Raw genomic sequence first — 24,140 nt, 5'->3', positions numbered from 1 at the left:
GGCAACTGACACCAAAACCTGACGTTTATTGGTGCTGTTTAAATATATTTATTTTGTTTTAGTGTAATTTCCTCCCAGGTTACTGCTTTGAAATTAAACACAGTTTACAGCTGCGATTATACTGCTGGGAGGCAGTATTGGGTGCTATGGCAAAGTCAGCAAGTATCTAGCATTTTCTATTTATATCAAACTGAATTTGGTTATGCAAGTACTGGAAATACCTCATATTGATCCAATAAAACAATCAAAATGAGCCCGTAATTAAAGGTACATTTTTATGTGGATTTTTACTCAAAAAAGAATCATGATTGCTTCAAGATGGAACTATAAATCATTTGAATATTTTAAGGCACAGTTTGATAAACTGTTGGTGTCGAATGTCAAAACTTGATACTGAGTCCTGTTTCTTTACCTTTAAATGTCATTTACAATAGTTTAGCAGGCATATTTTTAAATGTCCATGTCATACCAATCACTGTGATCATGTATGAAGCTCTTTAAGTCTCTAAATCAAATTCATTCGTTCATATTAATTTTCAATGTATTCCTTTCCTTTTCCATTTTTCAACACTAGGCTTATTTCTTCACTTATCTTTATTAAAAATCAAGATGCTCCTACTTCTAATGTTTACTTTTGTAATTATTGTTTGTCATGCTGTTGTTCGTGATGCATCTCAAGAAGCTTATCCTGTAAACAATACATTTGTTCATTAAATATCTCATAGTGGAATCTTCATTTAAGTCTTCGGTCCTACTTACAGTGATGGCATGCATGGAGTAGCCGAGCCCTAGCTGCCTGCAAACCACCATGGCTTCCTTTGTGGTCCAGCCTGTGCTGCACACTGTGCCCCACTTGGACCCAACCTGTACCTCCACCCGGCCCTCATAATTGGACCGGCCGCCTACTATCCGGATCTGCAGAAATGCCCTGCTGGGAGTCAGTGAGGGGACACACTTCCTGTTCTGTCTCTAAACTGTCTGGGCTGAAACTAAAACTTGTTCATATACAGTCATCAGGCAGTGGAGATTGTGTTGCTGAAGCAGAAACTTGGTTAGACTTTCTTGGCATGGAGAACGTCAACAGGGTTTCCAGATGAGGTCACCATTTTGAATTAGTGGTGAGTGGCTTTTGAGATTAATTAGAAACTTCATGTGTGTCTGTTTTGGTCTGGCCGCATAGAAAAGACCAAAACAGAATCATGTTCCTGCGTGTAGGAAAAGAGACATCTACTCCATATGGAACTTATAATGTACTGTCAGACATTAATACAGGCATGTTCAAGTATATTCCAAAAATATACACCAGAATTTGTAGTCATGTTAGCAATATGTTTGAATCTGTTACTGAACAGAAATACTGAATATATTTGAACATGTTTATGTAGAGTTAACTGTCATGAAATGACAGGAATGACATTTTCTTTTGTTGTGTTAAATTGGCCAGTGAGTGTTCATGACAGTATATTATATTTGCATATGTCAAATAGACCAAAAGACGACCCGCTGGTCAAAGCACCTCTGCTCTGCTGCAGAAAGTTGGCTTCAGAGGTGTTAATAACCTACTTGCAGGCCCTGGTTAGCGTAGCCCAAGCCCAGTTGCCTGCAGGCCACCATGGCCTCCCTGGTGCTCCAGGTCTCTCCACAGATCAGACCCCAGCTCTGCGTCCCGTTAGAGTCTGAGCTCAGCACCTCCAAACGGCCCTCGTAACGGGTCCGTCCTCCTGTGATTCGGATCTGTGTGGGGCCAATGTGTTAGGAACCAGAGAGCAGAGCATAGATACACAAGAGCCAGGCTGGATAAAAAGTCTGCTGGTGTCAGTCATGGTCTAAAATTTTAAATGTTAGCATCATAAGTTTTTCTTTACTGGTGGTTTACATGTATGCAACTCAAATTGAAAACTATCGGTACGATGAAAGTGTTCCCTTGCAGAGTTTTTATCCCACTTGGTCGGCCTCTATGTGGATCTACAGGAAACACGGAAGAGTATGATCTGGTATAATGCAAACTGCACAACCATATATACTCTGTGTTAACAGGGAATCAGTGTTGTCACAAAAAAGTATCTGCATAAATGCTGAGCTCTAACAAAAATAATCTGAGCACTTGAACTAATTCAGTACATACAAATATGAAAATGCCAAATGACATAACTTTTTGTGTGACAGCAGTGAAGAAGTATTGGTTTAGAGTGAAACTGTGAGATTTCTGTGAGCATCAGCTCTAAATCTCATATGTTAGAGCAATCCTCAAAAAATTTTAGATCAGCAAAGGACTAAATTAATGGATAACACAATTAACACAGTATAACATTCCTATGCTACACTTATTGAATCTAAAGCAGTTAACTTATTCAGCCCAGTTTTCAAAAGTAACCAACACAGTTTCATGTCCTGGCTAATGTAATAAATAGTATAATAATGGTATTAACAATTCAATGAACTTTCTAACTATTCCTCAAGTTAACAGCACAATTTCAAAATGAAACGTTTTTGTAAGGAGGTTCAGCTCTGACCAAGTTCTCGAATCCCATATAGGGCACACTGCAGCGGACGGCGGCGTCCTCCATGTGTTGACAGTCCTCCGATGTGATGTTTTTAAAGGGGCAGTTCCAGATGGACTTCTCCTGACCGAGACACTTCACCTCATTCATGTAGATTGGACCCATTCCTGGACAAGACAGACAGACAGAGGCTTAAAAGTTAAAGAAGGTAGACTTGCTTGTGGAATAGCTGAAAGGGTTCTGCTTTGATTGTCAGCCAGAATGTGACGGGAGCCAAGACAAAGTGGCAAAGGTCTCAAACCTTTCTTTCCTGGCTCTTTATATACACACTGCAGGATTTAATGAGTCCTAACCCATTTAATAAGGTGCTCAGATCAGATTAAAACAATTCAGGTCAATTTATGCCTGCCTTTTGGACTCTGGTTTCAAGACTCAGACTGATTGAGCAAATCTGGACCCCCTCTCCTTTGTTGTGTATTATTATTTGCCATGGTAGCCATTACTAGTCATGGTGTGTATCCTGTTCTATTTAATTTCGTTCATAATACTGCTACCAGAATCGTAAAACAAACGCATCACTTTTTTTCATGGCGCTGAGCATTTTGTCCTGGGAAAATTATGTAAATGTATAAGCTTTAACTGGATGATGGTGGAATCACTTTGTCATTAAACCACAAAAATTCAAAACAAAAAGACACTGATAAAACACTGATTCGAAATTAAAATGTCACATTTAACTTACTTTTCATCATAAAAGCGGATAGGACCATACAAAGTTACATTTAGATGCCCAGGATGTACAGTACATTTGCTGTTTGATGTGTATAATTTTAGCTTTCTATTGCTCTGATGTAAAATTTTGACATGTTTCCATACAACACTTGTATTTATGGAGTCCAGTCTTGTATGCCTTTCAAACTACTACATAATACAGTACCTCTTGAAACTAATCCACAACTCGCTTTTAACCTGAAGCATGTTTGCTGAGCATGCATGCTCTCTGTCAGCGGCACCCAGGTTTACATTCACCCTCTAAACTCACACTCCATCACTACGACTCATAGCACCATGAGGTGATTGTATCATGAAATTTCTGTGAAAGGAATTCCTTCAGCGGTGCTCGTTTCCGACTTCTGTGACGTTAAGGAACGTTTCTTGGACTAATTCAGCTAGGTGGCGGTCTGACATCCATCTGAGCACAGAGCAGGTATGCTGCTGCCTCAAAAGGATTTTGTGATGTGTCTCTGCGACCGACTTCCTCTGTGGTAGAAATCATAATCTACACACACGAGAGCAGACATCCCCACCCAGAGTTTCTGAGAACCGCACCTTCAAAAGACTGCTTGTTTCTTCTTTGGTGGAAAATCAGGGAAGTTTACCAAAAAATTTCACACACGTCTATGTTGTTGAAAAGAATCACTAATGAGGAACACACACACACACACTGAGATAAATACTTTAATATTTTACCTGGCACCTTTATTCTGAGTGAAATGGTGACAACACTTAATAGTTTTGTTCGGTTAAAGAATAATTATTCACAGCAATGTTTCACTTCCAGCGACTTTCCTCATGCTTCACGATGAAGTGACATATTTCACCAATTCAGCATTCAAGTCATATGGGATGGATGGTAGGGATAGGAAAGATGTTGGCTGTGTGAGGGTTTAAAATACTATGAATTCACAATTTTTAAAACCAAGAAACAGAGCTTCCCAGTAATTCGGGCAAGGATGTTGACGAGGACACAATGTACATGTTGAAAAATGGTAACTGGGGACTGAATGTGGTATCACTCAGTTGACACACAAACTCTTTCAGGAAAAAACTCTAGCTTTATGTATTTCATATGGTCATTAACTGCAAATTAATTATTAACACTTGATATATGATTGATGATTGATGCATTTATAACGATTAACTGACAGACATTGTCACTTTTGTTGCTTCATATATACAGTATTTTGTAAATACAAGAGGATATCGGTGGTGGCCTACACTGCAAAACGAACTGTCTTGTGATGTGTTCATGGTGTCTGATTACTAATTCACCACACCTGAGTCAGGTGTGGTGAATTAGTACAATACTCGTGTTGGGACCATGTTGTGTTTCCTTAGACAATGGGTGAATTTAAGGAATTTTCTCCAAATGCAGCACAGTGAAGTGTGGTGTGTCTTTAGAGCAGTGGCAGAAATCAAATAAGGTACTTATAATGAGCCTTTAAAAACTTCGGTCCAAAACCTAAAAACCAACTCCTTATTTGGCCGTAATTCATTCACACGGAGACATGCTCACTTACTCACACATAGGCACAGACAGAAGGTGGGTTTATGAAATCTACTGCCTCATTTTCACATGAAATGGTCCATAGCCTAGCAGAAATAACACAGATGGTAGTCTGTTCTAAAAAATGCCTGACATACGCTTAGAATATGAACAGCATATTTGTTTACTGTGATGGAGTTCTTTCTTTCATGTCTTTTTGTCTTTGTTTCTTTTCTTTCTTCATGCACAACATTCCTTTACTTATTAAAATAAGCTCCAAATGAGGAATCCGTGTAGGAATGTGGACTTGTTGATGGCAAATTATCCATTCTCTGGGGTGACGAGCAGGCTGCAGACAGACAACTGATGACTGAAGTCCCGTCTAAAGACAGATCCTGCCTCAGGTGATGGGTTCAATGCGAATTACAGAATCAACGGGGCTATCCCCATAATCACGATTCATATGAAATAGGGATTCTGGGTGTAGAGGATCTACATTATTATCTAAGTAAACAAAATATTGCAAATTTTAAACACACAGATTACTTTTGTCATTTTCAATCATGTCTTGAGATATATCACCTCACTGGTGCTCATGGACTTTAAATACTTACGTACAAAATGTTTGAGGATTACTAAGGATGTGGAAATAATACCCTCTGTGGGTGGAGGTTATTTATAATTGCAGGGTGAACCTTTGGACCCTTTTACATGATGGAGCACTCCCTCTGCAGTCGGACATAATGAACGTTTTTTGGCCTTCTCTCAAACAGGACATTGACTACTATCTTTTATACGTTTTCAGTGGACTTCTGTCTGAAGTTACAAAGCTGAATTTTTTTTTTTATTTACTCCAATCACAATGCACTAAAATGTAGATTTTGAATAACAAGTCAGTCAACCAATGAGGTTAGCTCCCTACATTAAAGCACAGAAATGAAAAACCTTGTTATAGATGAGCAGTCTACATAGCCTGAAAAATGCTGGCTGGATCATCATTTAAATTTGGTCCTTAATTAAACAGACTGACTTGTGTTTGTATGACCTCATCTCTTATTGTTTTTTAATGTCAACGTCTGTTTGCACAAACCAACACATTTTTGTCACTGGAAAACATGTTTTTCCTAACCTTGTCCCATGCGTGCTCCGGTGAGAGCCTCCTTGGCGCTGCCGAAGCCAAGCTCCCTGCAGACAACGCTGGCTGACTGCAGGTTCCAGCGATCATCACACACCGTTCCCCACTCGTTGTCTTTCAGCACCTCCACCCGACCCTCGCCCAGCCTGGCACCTCCCTTCAGTCTTACTGTGCTCTAAAGAGAAAGCAGACACATAAAACATTATTTCAATTTATTTTTGTCAGGTTAGTCTTCTGAGCATCCTGGCAGATATCTACAGTAATATGACCACTTTTAACAACTGTGTAAAGCCGCCATGTTTGTGGGAAATTTAGTATCTTTAACTTAGACTACTTCATTTCCTAAAAAATATTATATATTATGATAATATTTCACTAAGAATTGTGTGACACCAAAATGATACTTTAAGCTAGACTACATCATTTGACAAAAAAAAATCAAGGTTCACTAACTAGCTTTTTTTTGGAATGCATCTTGCAGTCTTAATTAATGAGTATAACATGACTTAGGTTCCATGCCTGTTATGACACGCTGAGCAAAACCTATCTACCGAGGAACACCATGCGGTTTAAAGCTGGTGAGGACAAGATTGAAATTTAATGGTCAACAGACTAATAAAGCTAAAGGAACCTATTCTACTTCAGACAGGCAACAAATGGGTTATAAATGAAGTAAATAAACTAAATTCATGGGAATACAATCCAGACTGCTTGTGTACAGAGTGTGGTTAAGGTGAAACCTAAATCCTATAAGAGGCCAATGATATAAGTAGTTGTTATTTGATATGGTCAAATATCTAGCATAAAGCCAACAAAAATGATTGGTTCAGAGTAAATTATCTTAATACACTAATAGCAAAGGCAATAAAAAGCCTGTAGTTATTTACTTCCGGTTGCTAATTACAATTCAACATTAGAGCATACATAGTGTAGCCTACACTTTGACATATCACAGTAGAGAAAGAATTAATGTAAAAGATAAAATAATGATGGCTGAATTCAATTTAGCTGCTTGTGCATGCTGGCTCAGTGTCACACATAAAATGTCTGCTGTGTACAAGTCCTACTGAGCTGATCTTAAGTTAAAGACTACATTACCGAAGTTTTAAGTTTCTTTTTCAAGCCACTGTTTTGCATGAACAGCGGGCCCGGCATGCAGCTAACCACAGCCGCCATGCCGCCCTCGCAGGACGATGTTGTGTTTGGCTTGCTGAACTCCAGGGGGCAGGCTGCCAGGTGCACCTCTGTGCCCGTACACGCCACAGAATGAATGTGGAAGTAGTTCTTCTGACGCTCCAAATACAACCTGGAGGGAGCAGAGACAGGCGCAAGGACTGTGATGACAGAAACATTATCTGTGTCCCAAATCTATACTAATTCTATGTATGTATTTTATACTTATTGTAATAGTATACTGATTACACATTTAGTATACAAAAATATCAATAAACAATTTTATACAAACAGGAAATACATTAAGGCAGATGTGAATCAAACTGCAACTTTGAAAAGTTACTGCCAATTAAACTTCACAAAAAGACATCAAAATGTTGAGAAAACAAATGTCAATGACTACACAAATTAATGCATGACTGAAAATGAGGCTACATAATCCTGATGTACAAAGGCAAAGTGAACAGAGACGCTTGTTTATGAAAATGCTTGGTTTTGTCTATTATTCAGGCTCACACAAACTATCAAAGAGATCTTAACTTAAAGTATCTTAAATTATAAAAACATGTTTGACAAAATTAAAAATTCACAGTTGTAAGGGCCTGAGTTTGGTCCTGGGTATAAACAGTAAATGTGTGTCCAGTAAAGCCAAATATTAAATTCAATGAAACTTTTGAATAAAATGCTAAAAGCATTAAAGCATTTAGCATTAAAATGCTAAATTACAGCCAAGAGTTAGAGGTGAAGATTGATACCAATCTCAAGTGTGCACAGTAAATACGTTGCTGTAGCTAGTAGCCGTTTAGCTTAGCTTAGCATAAAGACAGGAAAGAGCTTGTCCGGTTCTGTCCAAAGTAAAAAAAAACTGCCTACCAGCAACTCAAAATTGTGCTAATTAACATATTTGTTTAATCCGTAACTAAATGTAAAACTGACAAGCTGTGGTTTTATAGGGAGTTACAAGCTACAATCTAGCAAGCCTTGCTTTGTCCAAAGTTGACAAATCTGCCTACAGGTCTACATCTCATTAGTTTAATATATACTGGCATTAAACTACTGTTCGTAATAAAATATTGGTAGAATTTTGATGGCTTACAGAATTTTGATGCCTTTATTTTCCCCGTTTCCAGTATTTATGCTAACCAGCAGCTGGCTGTAGCTTCATATTTAGCATATAGACATGAGAGTTGTTTTTAACTTATGGAAATAAAGTGAATAAGCATATTTCTTTAACTTTTGGCTTAAATGGCTCTTTGGAACATACATCAGGTGTTTTAAAGACTATTCTGCATGTCCATTATGTTAGTACTTTGACTAAACAACTATTGGATTTAGCTACAAGCTTTTGTTTTGAAAATCATGGACGTTCTTGCTAAACAGCCACATTTGTCAGGCAGGATGGGATGGATGTGGCTTAGAGGATTAGTTTTTTATTTTCTTGGGAAGATCCAACATTTTATTATCACTTTAAATGGCATTTGTTTGTGAGGCTTGTGGAAGCAGCATGTGTGTGGGTCTTTTCAGACAGCTTGAATTTACCCACAGAATTGTTTATCCTCAGATTACCTTTTGCCAGGGCTGCTCTGTTTAGACTTAGAGCTAGCTTTAGCTTTGGATGTCTGCCTGCAAGGTAAACACGGGTTAGACGGAACAGTTAGGGGAAGAAAATGAGGTGACAAAGTGAAAATACCATAGTAACAACTGTTACATGATGCACAATTATGTTAAAAACTGTAGTTACACTCTTCAAAAGGATGTGTCTCCTTCAACATAGTTGTTAAATACACATAATATGTAACTCCCAGTATATTGTATGTTATATTCAAAGTAACACTGGGCACACAGATTTGTTGAAAGTGAGACATCCTTTTTAAATGCATGTAAACACAAATGTGACAAATATTTAAATCAGTCAAAATGTGGATTTTCATCACTTATTTTGACATGTTTCATCAGCACTTATATACACTGCGTAGCCAAAGATTTGTGGATACACCCAACTCCACATACACATATACATATTCTGGTCTGAGGTTGTTTGGGCATCTTAGTTTCGACTAAGGGAAATCTTAACGCTATGTCATTCAACTTTGTGTAAATATACTGAACAAAATTATGAACACAACACTTTTGTTTTTGCCCCTATTCATCATGAGCTGAACTCAAAGATCTAAGACATGTACACAAAAGGCCCATTTCTTCCAAATATTGTTCACAAATCTGCCAAATGTGTGTTAGTGAGCACTTCTCCTTTGCAGAGATAATCCATCCACCTCACAGGTGTGGCATATCAAGATGCTGATCAGACAGCATGGGTATTGCACAGGCATGCCTTAGGCTGGCCACAATAAAAGGCCACTTGAAAATGTGCAGTTACACTGTATTGGGGGAACTGGTGGGGGGTCCAGAAACCAGTCAGTATCTGGTGTGACCAACATTTGCCTCACGCAGTGCAACACATCTCTTTCGCATAGAGTTGATCCGGTTGCTGATTGTGGTCTGTGGAATGTTGGTCCACTCCTCTTCAATGGCTGTGCAAAGTTGCAGTCAGGTCGAGACCCTGATGAGGACGACGAGCATGCAGATGAGCTTCCATGAGAAGGTTCCTCACAGTTTGTGCAGAAATTCTTTGGTTTTGCAAACCGATTGTTGCAGCAGCTGTCCGGGTGGCTGGTCTCAGATGATCTTGGAGGTGAAGATGCTGGATGTGGAGGTCCTGGGCTGGTGTGGTTACACGTGGTCTGCGGTTGTGAGGCCGGTTGGATGCACTGCCAAATTCTCTGAAACGCCTTTGGAGACAGCTTATGGTAGAGAAATGAACATTCAGTTCACGGGCAACAGTTCTGGTGGACATTCCTGCAGTCAGCATGCCAACTGCATGCTCCCTAAAAACTTGGCATTGTGCTGTGTGGAACTGCACATTTTTGAGTGACCTTCTATTGTGGCCAGCCTAAGGCGCACGCGATACCCATGCTGTCTGATCAGCATCTTGATATGCCACACCTTATCTCGGCAAAGGAGAAGTGCTCACTAACACAGATTTTGACAGATTTGTGAACCAAATTTGAGAGAAATAGGCCTTTTGTGTACATAGAGAAAGTCTTAGAACTTTTAGTTCAGCTCATGATAAATGGGGGCAAAAACAAAGGTGGTGTGTTTATAATTTTGTTCACTGTAGTTTGGGGAAGACTCTTTCCTGTATCAACATGACAATACCTGTACATATATGTACATATATGTCAATGCCAGGTTGATAAGGACATGAGTTTTTCCAGTTTGGTGTGGAAGAACTTAACTGGCCTGGACAGAGCCCTGACCTCGATCCCATCCAACACCTTTGGGATGAACTAGAAGTGGTTCAAATGGGTGTAGTGTTTGGGTGTCCATCTACCTTTGGCCAAAGAGTATATGAAATGTAAAGCGTGATCATTAACGTGTTTGTTCTTGTGATTGTAGGTTTTCTATTGTGTCAATGTGAACCTCATGTTACCACATTGATTTTGCTTGACATATGGCACTGCTTTTAAGTTTTGGAGGTAGGCGTAATAATAAAAGCATTATCTATGTTTATGGGTTCTTCAACTTTTTTCAGTACAGGATAGAAAAAAACTCATATTTTGTTACTCTGGTAACAAATGGACCTGATTCATTTAGAGTCTACAAATGATCATTATTTTCATCTCATTTTGATCTTTTTTGATTGTTTGACATTTTTGACAATAAGAAAAATACACAAAGCCAGCTGTATCCTTTAGGGGACAGGATTTATTTTTTTCAGTGTCTTCACACAACATCTTTCAGTAAGCTTAATAACATAAGAAAATATAAACTGTTATAAGTTATCCACTGTAATTATTTGTTTTCATCTCCTTAAAGTGCCTACTTGGTGCAATTTTCCAACCTCACAACACTAAATAAAGGATGTCACATAATAACTGTAAAAATATGATGTACTAACTTCCTCTCTCATCGTTCAACGTGGCAGACTCCACCCATCTGGCACTCTGAACAGACTAAAACAAATGGTGTGAATTATTTGCAGATTCTAGCAGACACAGATCGGTTCTTGTCATGTGGACTCTGAGGCCTGTGACCTTTTTAGTTGAAGAACCCAGGATGAAAAAATTACTGACCTCCTCCAAAAAGCATGCCATATTGGGGAATGGGATTTCCAGCTGTTGCATTAGATTAAAAAGGACTAATCTGTGGAAAAAATTAAGCCCCCGTCACTGACACAGCACAGACTGTCCCGTCAAAAGGCTGAGAGCAAAGACGAACTCTTATAGATTTACTTTTAGTTTAGTTACAAAGATTAGAAATGATTTGTGCACTAGATGTAGAAGTTCCCTTGATTAGCTCCACCTTAACAATCTGTGCCATGTCAGTGAAAATGTCAAAGACAAAAAACAATAATGAAAAGAAAACCAAACCTCCACACACACAAGGCAACCGTGAGTTTTAGCAGGATAAAATAAAAACCTACAACCCATTCACATGCTGCACATCATAATAATATGATATTAGAGAGAGGGGAAGTGGTCAACTAGCTAGAAACAGGAGCTAAATGGTTATTCTCTACTCCAACAGGAAACCCACTGTCAAAAACTACAGTAAACAGAGTGCAGACGGAGGTGGACGGTGGGGTTTCCCAGTGACAGTGTACCTTCCACCAGCTGAAACATTAACCTTTGTCCTGGAGACCTTCTCAGCTGCTCGCTTTTTCAGACGTCTGCAACAGTGAGACATCCAAATTCCATCACATACAGGGGAGAGACCACATGCAAATACGCACACATACGCGCCGTCTCTGGGCTGCACACATAATACATTTCTTTAAGGTAAGGCACTGGAGGGTCGGCTGTGAGTAACATTTTTGTCATTCCACAAGTCTCCCGTATATTATGTTACAGACTTCAGGTCACCCATGTAGGATCACAATTACAGAGCTATTCAAACTATTCAGAATTCAGCACTGTGGTGGCCTTTTGAGGCTTGTTCAGCAGCTAAAACACCTCAGTATTAACCTATCGTTAGCTCTTACCTTAAGTCTAGTCATTGACGATGCTGTGGTGTAGTGATAGAGACAGACTTGCTAATTTAACCAGTAAGATTTCTCTTTAATACTGGAAACACTGATAGACATTTTTCACAATTTTTACGACCTGTTATATACCAAACAACTAATCAATTTATTGAGAAATGAATCGACAGATAATCAACAATGAAAATAATGATTAGCTGGAGCTTTATTTAATATTCTAAACCAACAGAAAATCATGTCATTCTTCATTTTAGTCGTACACATGAAAGTCAGCAAGGTTTAGGTTTTTCAGTCAACTACAATGATATTGATTGATATGAAGTTTTTCTTTATCCTAAATATAGTATTTCCCAAATATGTAATTTTAAATAGTCTGGCATTGTGTTCAGATAGGGAGAAAAAAATCATTTTAGTTTATAGGTTTCACTCATTTGGATTGTTTTGTCAATTAGATAAAATCTGTTATAATAATATATCACACACCTCAATCATATTTCAACATACACAATAATGACATTGATAATGAAAACAGGCATTTTGGGTTCAGCAAACTTGAAAACAAAGTCACCAGTCTTATCCTAATCGATGAATATAGTCGGACAACAAAACCCTGCAACAGCTGGTAACAAATGATTTAACATTTAATATGCTTGGGTTTTAGTTGGTTAAAGTGTCCTGTAATCATTTTGAATGCTGTTCCACCCTGACAGCCATCCATATTTTAGGCATGAAAACATTCTCCTTGAGGACAGTGACTATCACAAAATCAGTTATTGGCAAAAATGTGCCTGTTTGTATGTTTCTGCCTTCAAAAAATATTTATGACCAAACTCTATGACCATTGTCCATCTTCAGCTTCTCCTGCACTCATGCAACTGAAGACTAAAAAAGGACAGAGGGACTGACAGCACAGAAGAATCTGACTGAAAGCAGGTTGGCTTTACTCCAGTTGTTGTTGTCTGTGCATTATGTGACCAACCAAATCCCCCCCAATCCTGGATCATTCCCCTGAGCCTCAGCCTTCACACATGCTTGAGAGAAAACACACATTTCCCCTCAGACTACTGTGAACCATCTGCAGGGGATGAATAAAAGGCCTTCCACTGGACCGCAGCCAGGAATGCTTGCAGTCATACTGGAAGAACAAACTGGGCAAAGAAAACGGAGGTCTGAGAGTCCACTAAAGTAATTGCTGTCCTCACATACCACACAGAGCTGTCAGACATTTTGGCACATTAAATGATAAATCAATAATCAAATTTGTTGCCAATCATATTTCTGTCGCTAATTGTTTCAACTTTACCTGTTCTTTTCATAAATAAATACTGAGACTTGAATGCAGATATCTCACTTTTGTTCCCTGAATTATCACACTGTGCCACACAGAGAACCACAGATGTGAGAATACATGGGACAAAACACACACTGGTTTGTTCTTCTTTTCTATTGTTCGTACTCTTCCATCTTTGCAGGCAATTATAATCTTCCAACTTCCTTTGCAAAATAACGAACAGAGTCTGAGAACATCAACTATGTGACTCGACCAGGACCTTAAAGCCGTTGACTTTTCTGTCTATCCAAAGGAAAAACAAAAACATCCTCGGAAAGAAGAAAGAAGAAACAGAACAGAACAATGAGAGACTCATACGCTTTGTTGTAGAGCTGCAGTTGTGCCAGAAGGTAGAGAAAGTCAACACACACTCCCTCTCATATTCACAATAAACAGCAGTTCCAATAATGTCGGCTCTTTACCAAACAATGACTAAGATCCTGCTTGCGGTTTGTTCAAAGTGTTGCCACTTTGCTTAACAGACTAAAGCCACTGAATGTCAAACAGGCTGCAGCAAACGTCCCCTCCTGAATGATTGAGAAAGTTACAGCCACTTTGATAAGTAACCTAATTATCCCATTGTTGGTACTAGTTAATGTCCTTCTGTTTAGAGACTTCCCTTTTATTGCACATTTTTATTATCTTAAAAAAATTGTTTGATATCTTTGGAAATACACTTATTTGCTTTCTTGCGGAGAGTTAGCACAGTGTGGTTTTCATACCATATATGCCATGTTAGCTGTTTCCCCCTGCTTCCAGTCTTTATACTTAGACAATCTAACTAGCGGAGCAGCTTCATATTGAGACATGAGAGTGGTATGTAAATGCTCCGTATTTGTATAGCGCCTTTCTAGTCTTTTCGACCACTCAAAGCGCTTTTATCACCATTCACACACATTCATATACTGGTGGAACAGCCGACAGGAGCAATTCGGGGTTCAGTATCTTGCCCAAGGACACTTCGACATGCAGCCTGGAGGAGCTGGGGAATGAACCGCTGACCGCTGATTAACAGGCAAACCCGCTCTATCTCCTGAGCCACAGCCGCACGGTATCAATCTTCCCCAAAATGTCAAACTACCCCTTTAAGGGGCCACGAGTGCTGTTTTGGTGTCAGGTATGCAGACTTCTTCCACATGAAGTGATTAATCAAAACTTAACATCCAAACTGTCCCTGAAACAGCAGAGGACTGTCTCTCTTACTATAAACCATTGCAGATTGACTGATTTGATTAAACATGAGCGACCCAATCTCTGATGACAACTTTTATAATCATCTGGGTACAAATTTATTTTCACCGCCTGTGCAAAAAGTTGTCAGTTGCAGCTTTAACCTCATGAGCCCACACCAGAATCATGTTTTAATGATTAAAGTTGAACCATTCACTTACTTGTAGAAGTTCTTGTTGACTTTCCTCTCATGCGGGAATCCCAGCATGCCGCAGACCACGCGTGTGTTTTTGATCGTCCATCCCAGGTCACAGATCTGTGCCCAGCCGTCTTTGTATTTCACCTCCACCACACCCTCCGCAATGGGCAGCTTCTTTTTGGCCATGGCGACCACGGGTCGGAGTCGCACCTCCTCTATCTTGTTCTCATCAATGTGAGCCTGTCGTGAGAAAATCAGGGCCATCAGTTTGTTTTCAAAGTCTAGATTTAAATTTGCACCAAATTCAAAGTCTGTGTCTGTTCATTAATGAAGAATTAATTCATTGTGTGTATGTAATTTATCATCATTGTAAATATTCATTCCAATAACCTTTCTTCCTTTAAAATCCTTCTATAGATCATTATAAAGTTGTAGTGCACACTGATGCTGATGATAGTTACATGAGGAAAGGAGGCTTTAGTTTGCAGACAATCATAAGGGTTGTATTCCTTATAATGATTATTACTGACACATCCATGCATGCAGACATATACTTATTGCTCACATATGCACATTTCTTTAAGACTCTTAAATGAGAGCAGAAGACTAAACAATGAGTCATAGCTTTTGTGGAGAGTAATTTTAGGTCTAATCCACTTGCTAACAGTTCATAAGTGGTAAACGTGACTATCTCTGATTGCTAGCTTTGCGGTGAGTCACTTCCGCTGTGGTTTATTTGGAAAAAAACAGGCTGCGGTCACAGATTGTCAGAAGTCTGGACGCCACATTGGACTGAGCCTGACTTGCAGCAACAGGCAGAAAGAGGCAGAGTAGTAATGCATCTGAAAGTCCGCCCACTTACTCTCATGAAACTTTTTTTTCATAAGATCCTTCTATGTAACAGAGACACCTCATCCATTCGTTCAAGCTGTTCCACTGACGAGTCCCCGGTCTAACCTTGTTCACCTTGGACCAGTCAATTGTACAAATGGACATCAAAGAGAACAAATGGAACATGATGACCAGCTGGAAACAGCTAAGCAGGCATCCCACCCAACAAGTCCCTCAGGTTTAAATCTTTATTTATCCAGGGAGGGTTTGAGGACACTTTTTTTTAGAAACACCCCGCTACACATTCATTCAACCATCATTCCCATCTGAGAGTACATTAATGCAAACACTATATACTATATTCAATATAATTTACTGTCTAAGAATAAATACTAGTATTTACATTTAGGACATTTGTCAGGAGCTCATATGCTGAGCGACTTAATGCTCATTTACTTTCCCGACACCCTACATTGGTCTGGTTTTACCATTATGTTATCATGTACTGTAGTCGTATCCCAGCACAAGCTTCATTTCTATCACCACAATACAATTCAGTATGAGTATCAGTTCATTTTTTGCTTCATATATATGAGTTCAATTACATTTAGTGCACAAACACTGGCGAAATTACATTAAAATAACTCAACAACAATGTTTACTAAAAAAACACAGAACTATTTGAAGAGTGAACTTAGCAAGTCTACCAAGCCATGCAACACAGCTCTTTATCTCCATATAAATGAAGAAAATAAAATACTTTGTTGTCTTTGGGTGAGTTAATCGTGTAAGATTTGGCCATATCACTACACCCTAACTGATATCTGCAGCTGAAGGAGGGGAAAACATCACCACAGCAGAATTTCACATCTGAACTAGTGACCCTGAGGTCAGGACCCTGCTCTTCTACACAAACCCACAAACAATCAGTCATAGGAACCAATGCTGTTGTGGAATGTCAGGTTTACTGAGAAAGCTCTGCACACCCAGCATCACCTCAGGACAATATACTTGGAGAGGTTGCTGCTTTTAACAGGTTCAGACACATTGTACAGAGTACGTGTGGCAGCTACAGGTGGAGTTGCACTGAGGTGTTGACTGTCTTCCATGTGGGGTAAACCTTATTCTCTGTAGGTTGTGGAGCATTAGAGTTTATGGGCTTATAACAGCTTCTTGAAGCTTGGGTAATCAATTTATTTCAGAAGCATTTGTTTTTTTGTTTTTTTGTCATTTGTTGAAATTTATCTAGACAGCAATCAATAAATCGAATGCTCGCTGACTCTGCCCATGCTCTCATTGCACATGAAAATGTGTTTTGGGGGAGTGGCTTTGGAGGGAGGCCTGAATGGAGGGGATGGGATTTTTTCAGTTGAATACTTTCAAAATGTAGCCGACTCTTGCTAGTTTCTTAAATGTTACCTACCTTAGCTTTAATGAACTCTCAGCATAATTTTTAATGCAACAAAATTAGAAAAGCTCATTAAATGTATTTCAGCGACTTACATCAATAACATTCGAGTCCACAAAGCCAGGAATCCTCTCGTCTTTGCACACAACTCCGGCATCCTCATCATGAGTGCAGTCACTGTTGCCCCAACCGCGGGACTTGCAGAATTCAATGCTCTTCTCACCTCCGTTACACTGCACGTTGTCCAGCCAGATTTTCCCTGGACAAGCAGCAGACTGTCAGTGTGGCTCCAGCACACTCCCAGGCCTGCGGAAAGTAGTCAGTCCAGGCCTGGAAGTGACACTTGGTTGCTTGTGAACCTAGTGCTCTGGGAACTTATGGCAGTAAGTGCTCCACAGTTGCACCTACTCTAGACAAGAGGCTGAATAAGAGAATCAGATAAATGCCTAAAATGTAAATCCAATATGTTATTAATGATTCTGAATAAACAGAAGGGTTTCTGATTTTACAAAAGTTAAAGTGTGGCTGGGGTGGCTTGGAAGTCCAACCAAACTGTCCTTTAGTTAGTCAAACACTGTGAAAACAAATTTCATTCATATTTTTGTTAAGATTTGTAAAGAATAGTCATGATATAAATTGTAACAACACGAATAGTGTACAGAGTCTACAGCCACACTGGCAGCTCTGTGAGGCTGAGCTAAATGCTAACAGCATGCTCGCAGTTATGCAGTTAGGTTAAAAGCCTGATGATTAGCAGGTATAATGTTCACCATGTTCTTCATCTTAGTGAAGCCTGTTAGTATGCTAACAAGAATTGGACAATCACAATTTAGACCTGAAGGTAAGTTATTACAGTTCACATATGGTGGAACTACAGGAAATTCAAGGGATCACCAAAGTCATTAGGATTAATTGTCCGGGAATCATGATTGACTGTACTGTTTTTGTGCCAGTCCATACAGTAGATGTTGCCATATTTCAGTCTGGACCAAAGTGACAAACCAACCAACTCACATTGTCATCACTAGAGCCACGCTCTAGCCACGCTGGGTAAACATATTCATAATAATGTACATTGCTCAAGCATTTGTTTTAACCTACTTGGATTAAAGGGCAGATGGGGACTGCTACCTACAACTGCCAATGTTTAGACTGTTTAAGTCTTCATTGACACTCACTCACACTACATGTGTGATTGGAATCTTATTTCAGATTATCTGAATATCCCTGATTTGTGTATATGTCATTTTGAACCCATAAACGCCCATATAGCAGAGCACACAGTACGTTAAGCCAAAAACTGAATCTCAGGTGGCTGAGGTCACTCTTACCTTGGCCCTTGCCATATTTGGCACTGTGGGTCCATCCTGTGGCTGAGACGAAACCCAGTTGGCGACAAAGCACGTTGGCGTTAGTTATTGAGAAGTCGTCATCACAGATGGTTCCCCACTCTCCCTTGTAGAAAAGCTCTATCCGACCCTCGTTGTGTTTTCGGGGGTATCCAGCCAGTCTGACCTTTAGCCGTTCGGTCTGGAGCTTGGGAGACGGGGATGGTGTGGGTGCCTGCGTGGGTGCATTTGACGGTGTGGTTTGGGCCAAACAGGAAGGTAACCACAACCCGAACAGAAGGCTGAAGGCTAACTGTTGCCTGCATCTTGACTTCTCCATTATCTCAACTGCACATGAAGAAAAGAAAAAGATAATGTCAAGACAAATCTTAGCATACGTGTTTAGATGAGAAGATTGTTTCAGGTTTTCTACAAATCAAAATACTGAATATTGGGCCCATTCAATTAGATTTAATGAGATGTCATTATCAGTTTAAGAGGTACAACAACCAGCCAAGTCTGCTGTATATGTATTTTAAAAATACTGATGCTTGAGCACCACTTGAATTAAGGAGAAACAAGCTTCTATAGTCAAGACTGTACAGAGCCCCAAAAGGGAAGCATTTTTTTCCACCATCAGAACGTTCTGTGTGGGCATGAGAAACTATTTCTATCTCTATACATTTTCTTCCACTTATCCAGGGTTGGGTCATGGTGGCCAAAGGCTAAGGTTATACCAGACATTCCTCTCCCCAGAAACGTTTTCCAGCCCCTCCTGGCAATCCCAGGCCAGATGAGATATGTGATCCCTCTAGCATGTTCTGGGTCTACCCTGGGGTCTTCTCCCAGTTGGACATGCCCAGAAAAACCTCCAAAGGAAGGCACCCTGGAGGCATCCTAATCAGATGCCCGAACCACCTCAGCTGGCTCCTTTCGATGTGAAGGAGCTCTACTCCGAGCTCCTTCTGGATGTCTGAGCTCCTCACTGTATCTCTAAGGCTGAGCCCAGCTCATTCATTCAGTCACCACCTATAGATTATGATCGATTGGTAAATCGGAAGCTTTACCCACACCATTAAGCTTTCAGTTACCCAGAAAATATACCAGGAAATATCATCAAACAACTAAAAGTTAATATGTTAAACAATATGACCTTTAACTCTTTGGATGCAAAAATTACACGAACAGTTACTGTGCACACCAGAAAGTTTTTTACATGAGATACTCTCTGCTGGGCACCAGAACTTTAAGAGAGATGAATATGATGGGGCAAACAAAATGAAATGAATATGCACCCATATGTATTAAAGGAATTCAGTTGCTGGCACAGTGCGATACATAACTTTCCATGAAATGTAATTTTAACTCTTCAGTGTTTGTTTGGAACCAACAAACAATGTATATAATGTTAGTGGTACAGTTAGTTAGTTAGTTAGTAGAATGTATCTGCAGACAAAGCCAGGCTCGCTGTTTTTACTCTTTATGCTAGTCAGCTTCTGGCAACAGCTTCAAAAGCGCATGGACGTCAATGTGGTATTGAATAACTTTTCTAACTTTTGTTGAAATTTTAACTTCTCTTGTTTCACTGTGCTGTATAACCAAGTCAAATTCCTCTATACATGGTAGATTTGGAAAAGTGTATTTCCCAAAATTTCAAACTATTCCTTTACAGTGATTGAGACATGGATTACATCGGAACAGGTCGGGTAATATGGTCCTTTTTGCTCTTTGTTTCTAAATTCCCTGTTTTGAAATGTATGTACAACCAGGAGATGTTTGTTTAATTTTGGGCCACTTCTGAGTACCATGTTGAGCTAATGTCATACCAGGACTTTAGGCAGTCTAAGTAGTCATCTAGTTGCCCCCCAAAATGTCCCTCTGGTCAGCCCTAGTGCCCCCGTAAATGATTCTCTGAATGTATTTTATAAATGTATTTAGCCGTAGCTAAAACCAAGAGGGCTCACACAAAGGAGCTGAAAATATGCCCAGCATATGGAAGAGTGTAGAGTTGCTCTGGCAGTTTGATTCAAACCATCTGGTCAGTGTTTACTTGACTCTGATGTGGGGAAGAATAACAGGGAACGTTTAAAGTGCGTAGGCCTTAATGGCATGGATGTTTATAATTGTGAAATTAACAGCTTCACTTTCATAGTATGATTATCCCTTTCATAGCTTTTCTGTCCAGTTTTTTTCAATGTTGGTACGCTAATGATCAGTTTTTTTTGAGCAGACATCTGGATTAATCTTCATTCATAGTTCTTGATACAACAAGCTGACTTTTTCCTACAACATGTTCACCCTGCCTTCTTAAACCTTCCTGTGCAGCTCTGGTAGGTACTGAATGGTAACATAGGCCTTCTATTGATAACTTGACAGCTACACTCCTTCTGAGCTTTTAGCAAGTTGGGGGTTATTCCTTCAGAGACACAAATATAGTAGTGTGATGTGTTTGTACAGAAACCACAAGCATAAGGTGCCCTTTCCAAAACATGTCTGAGACTGACTGCGCCGTCTGAGTCCAATTTCACAGTGTAAGGAAGGACACACACAGGTTCACACTAAGCTTTAGTCAGCAGGGACTTTTAAAGACATACAGTAACTATGGCTGAACTGAAGCCACGTGATGTGACATTTTTGTGGGGAAATTCATAATCTTTTTTCAAAGCTTTTTTTAAAGATTATTTTTATGCCTTTATTGAAGTGTTGATAGTGGAGACAAGAACAAACACAGGAATGACGAATGATGAGAATGACGGGCATAATATACAAACATATCCAGAAAGAATTCAACTGTGCACGCCAACATCTTGGGAAATATACTTGGTTGCTTACTAACAATGCAATGTAATGTAATGTAAAGAATAAATCCTGCTACCAGTTCTTGTAGTAAGCTAGGCTAAACACACCCTGTGCCATGTCTACTCAACACACAGAAATAAAACTGATGTACAGTAGATCACCTCATCTATCTTTTGATGTTTGCTTACTCCTTTACATAACTGGCCAAAAGCAGTATTTCCAGGTGCTACAATAGATTTTGTTTTGTTGTTGTCCCTCAAAAAGAAGCAGCTGAAATGTTCAAGTTTGCTGTAATATAGGCAACGAGAGCGATTTCACCAACAACTGTCGCAGCAAATAGACAGGGACACAAAATACTACAACTACAGGACATTTTAAAGACTGAGTGAGGAGAATATAAGCAATCGTAGACTTTTTTTATCCCCATTTTGAGTGGAGGTAACTTGTGCATGTTGCCCTGCTGTGGATGAATAAATTATATTCTGGGAAATGTGCACAATCACTAAGTGAAGGTTTAGCCAAACTATGTGGAACTTTACTGATATTTTTAGCCTAAATATCCATTACAGTTTACAGACTGACTTCCTGCTGTAATTACTGTACTTTTAAATACATGCAGTTTTTCTGAGGGATGCAATGAGGGATTATTACCAACATTTTGGGTCACTTTCTCTGCTCACTTTCCGTTGTACCTCCAAAAAAAGTAGTTTAGACAATCTGGTTAAACAATCTGCCTGATGTCGTGCCTTGTTAGACTCAATTTCAGTAAAGTCACCATGTTTTCATGTTCTTACCAATTACTTTGTTAAGTAAAACTACTATTATTGCAACTTTTAAATTAACTGGAATTAACCTGTATGGGAGACTGACCCACTGTAACCATTCAGTGGAAAAGAACAAATTAACAGAAATAATGAGTGGGACATTAATTAAATAAATTACATATATTATGCACAGAATATAAAAGATTATTTCATGTTTTACAAATTGGTTATTTTGTAGCTTTAATCACATCAGGCGACTGACAGGTATCTGATCTTTTTTTAAAAAGGTCAACGCTTGTGTATCAATCCAGCGATAATATAAAGCAAACCCCCTCTCTCTCACACACACACATAAACACATATTGAACTGTTTCTCTTCCTCGCTCACCCCTCACTGAAGCAGGGACTCTCCATACCAATGTGTTCATGGATCAGGTCTTGTGAAAGGCTTAAATCAACCAGGCAGCAGTTCTCCGGATGAGCGCAGCACTTTGCTTCAACATACTGAACACGTTGGTCATTACAAAGTCTAACCCTGAGACGTGCAATCATTCCCACCAAAACACACTCTGAATCTGTTTGCTGTCACTACCAGAAGTCTGTACTTTGTTGTGCTTTTGGACAGCAGAAAAGATTTCCTGCCGTGCTGCAGCATGTTGTTGACCTCAGAGGAACTTTGTGAAACTTTAAACCAGTGAACATGAGCCACATCACAGGGAGTAGATCGATGGTGGAAGAAACTGCATCTTACATGAACACAGAGGGTTTCAGAATATATAGAAGATCAGGAAAACAGAAAACTAAAGTTGCTCAAAGTGGAAAGACATGGTGGTCAACCATTCCCTTGAAATTCTGAGAAAGTCCAGTTAGGGTTTGTTGGTTTTCTGATCCACATAACTGTTTTGTAAAAAGAGTCCAGATGCAAACCATAACACAGGGATGCAATCTGTTCCAAACACTTGAGAGAAATTTAACACTTTCTATTAAGGGACCGTTTAAATGCCATTAAGCAACTTTTCGGTTGCCATGTTGTCCTTTAGGCTGCTGTTTAACCTCTTCCACCATGACACTCTCTTTGTCTTTTTACCTTATTAAGAAATCAGAAAATCCAGACAAATGCACCATTTCACCAATTATCTACTGGAAAAAAGCTGCAGAGCATCTGGACCAATTTATTAATCATTTATACGCATTTATACCTGCAGAAAGTGAGAAAATTAATGCATAATGAATGTGGTTCTACAGCTGATCTGTAAAGTAAATAATTTATTATCCATTAATAATTATAGCTACAGCTTATTTACCTGAAATGAGAATGTGTACCAATTTAACAAGTTCCAGTACAGAGACCACACTTTTGGCAGCAGGGAATCCTGCCAATGTAGTTCCTTCAGACTACATTTCCAAGTCAGTAATTGGCTTTGGGAAGATATTTTGTTTCCTGTTGCAGCATTCCTCACATTTTTTCACCTCCAATATTCGTAAAACAGTTTTCCCTAGTGAATATATATACCCTACTGCTGCAGATGGATATCAATATATTTTGTAATACCCAGACTCTTACACATTAGTGTTTAACTGTCCGTTTTGCAGCTAAATCACAGTTCCAGCTTGCATTTATCTAAATTTCCATATTTAAAGACTCAAACTCTTGTCATAATCTGCCTTACCTTATGTTTCCAGTATGAGCAGGTTATAACGGTTGCAGTGGAGAGGAGGGAGCTGGGTCTTAAATTTTTGGTGATCCAGAGGTTTATAAAGGGAACCCCCCAAAAGACAAAAAATAAATAAATATCCCAGTATTTGTGCTAATTCATCTCCTCCATCAAACACGGGTCCAGTTTGCGGGGCAGTGGTCCACCTAGCAGCCAATTACTCTTGCAGCGTAGCGGTCTGTAAATCGCCAGCTGTGCAGCCCTCACTGAGGAGGAGCAGGAGGAAGGCAGCTAGAATGAAGTGGGCTGGATTTATTCCCTGGAAAGACACTAACTCTTTCATGGTTGGTTCTGTAACAGGCTGTCCTCTCAAATAAAACCACACGTGCATTTCACTTATTTCGCACGTAGTCTACGTGCCTGGCGAAACGCACCGTGTCCGCAGATTTACAACCGGAAAATAGCTGCGAACAGTTTCTTGTAAAAATATCTTTACACTGACCTGCAGTTTATACTCTGCTTGATATGGCGTTAAGATGA

General features: G+C 39.4%; 1 protein-coding gene across 1 annotated transcript; it reads right to left on the bottom strand.

The window, feature by feature from the left end:
- Nucleotides 1-7: 7 nt before the first annotated feature.
- loxl3b (lysyl oxidase-like 3b) lies at nt 8-23,875 on the bottom strand. Its single transcript, XM_038729366.1, has 8 exons — nt 23,616-23,875; nt 18,386-18,730; nt 17,150-17,313; nt 14,838-15,055; nt 7,001-7,208; nt 5,897-6,077; nt 2,514-2,668; nt 8-1,734 (listed from the first exon to the last, which is right to left on the bottom strand). The coding sequence occupies exons 2-8, from the start codon at nt 18,720-18,722 to the stop codon at nt 1,552-1,554; spliced, it is 1,446 nt and encodes a 481-aa protein (XP_038585294.1). The 5' UTR covers nt 18,723-18,730; nt 23,616-23,875; the 3' UTR covers nt 8-1,551.
- Between the last annotated feature and the right edge of the window lie 265 nt (nt 23,876-24,140).

The sequence above is a fragment of the Micropterus salmoides genome, unplaced genomic scaffold (assembly GCF_014851395.1).
Source record: "Micropterus salmoides isolate LMB-PRFRI ecotype aquatic unplaced genomic scaffold, ASM1485139v1 Ms_hic_scaffold_19, whole genome shotgun sequence".
In the NCBI taxonomy this organism is placed as follows: Eukaryota; Metazoa; Chordata; class Actinopteri; order Centrarchiformes; family Centrarchidae; genus Micropterus; species Micropterus salmoides.
This window is presented reverse-complemented; position numbering and strand designations above follow the sequence as displayed.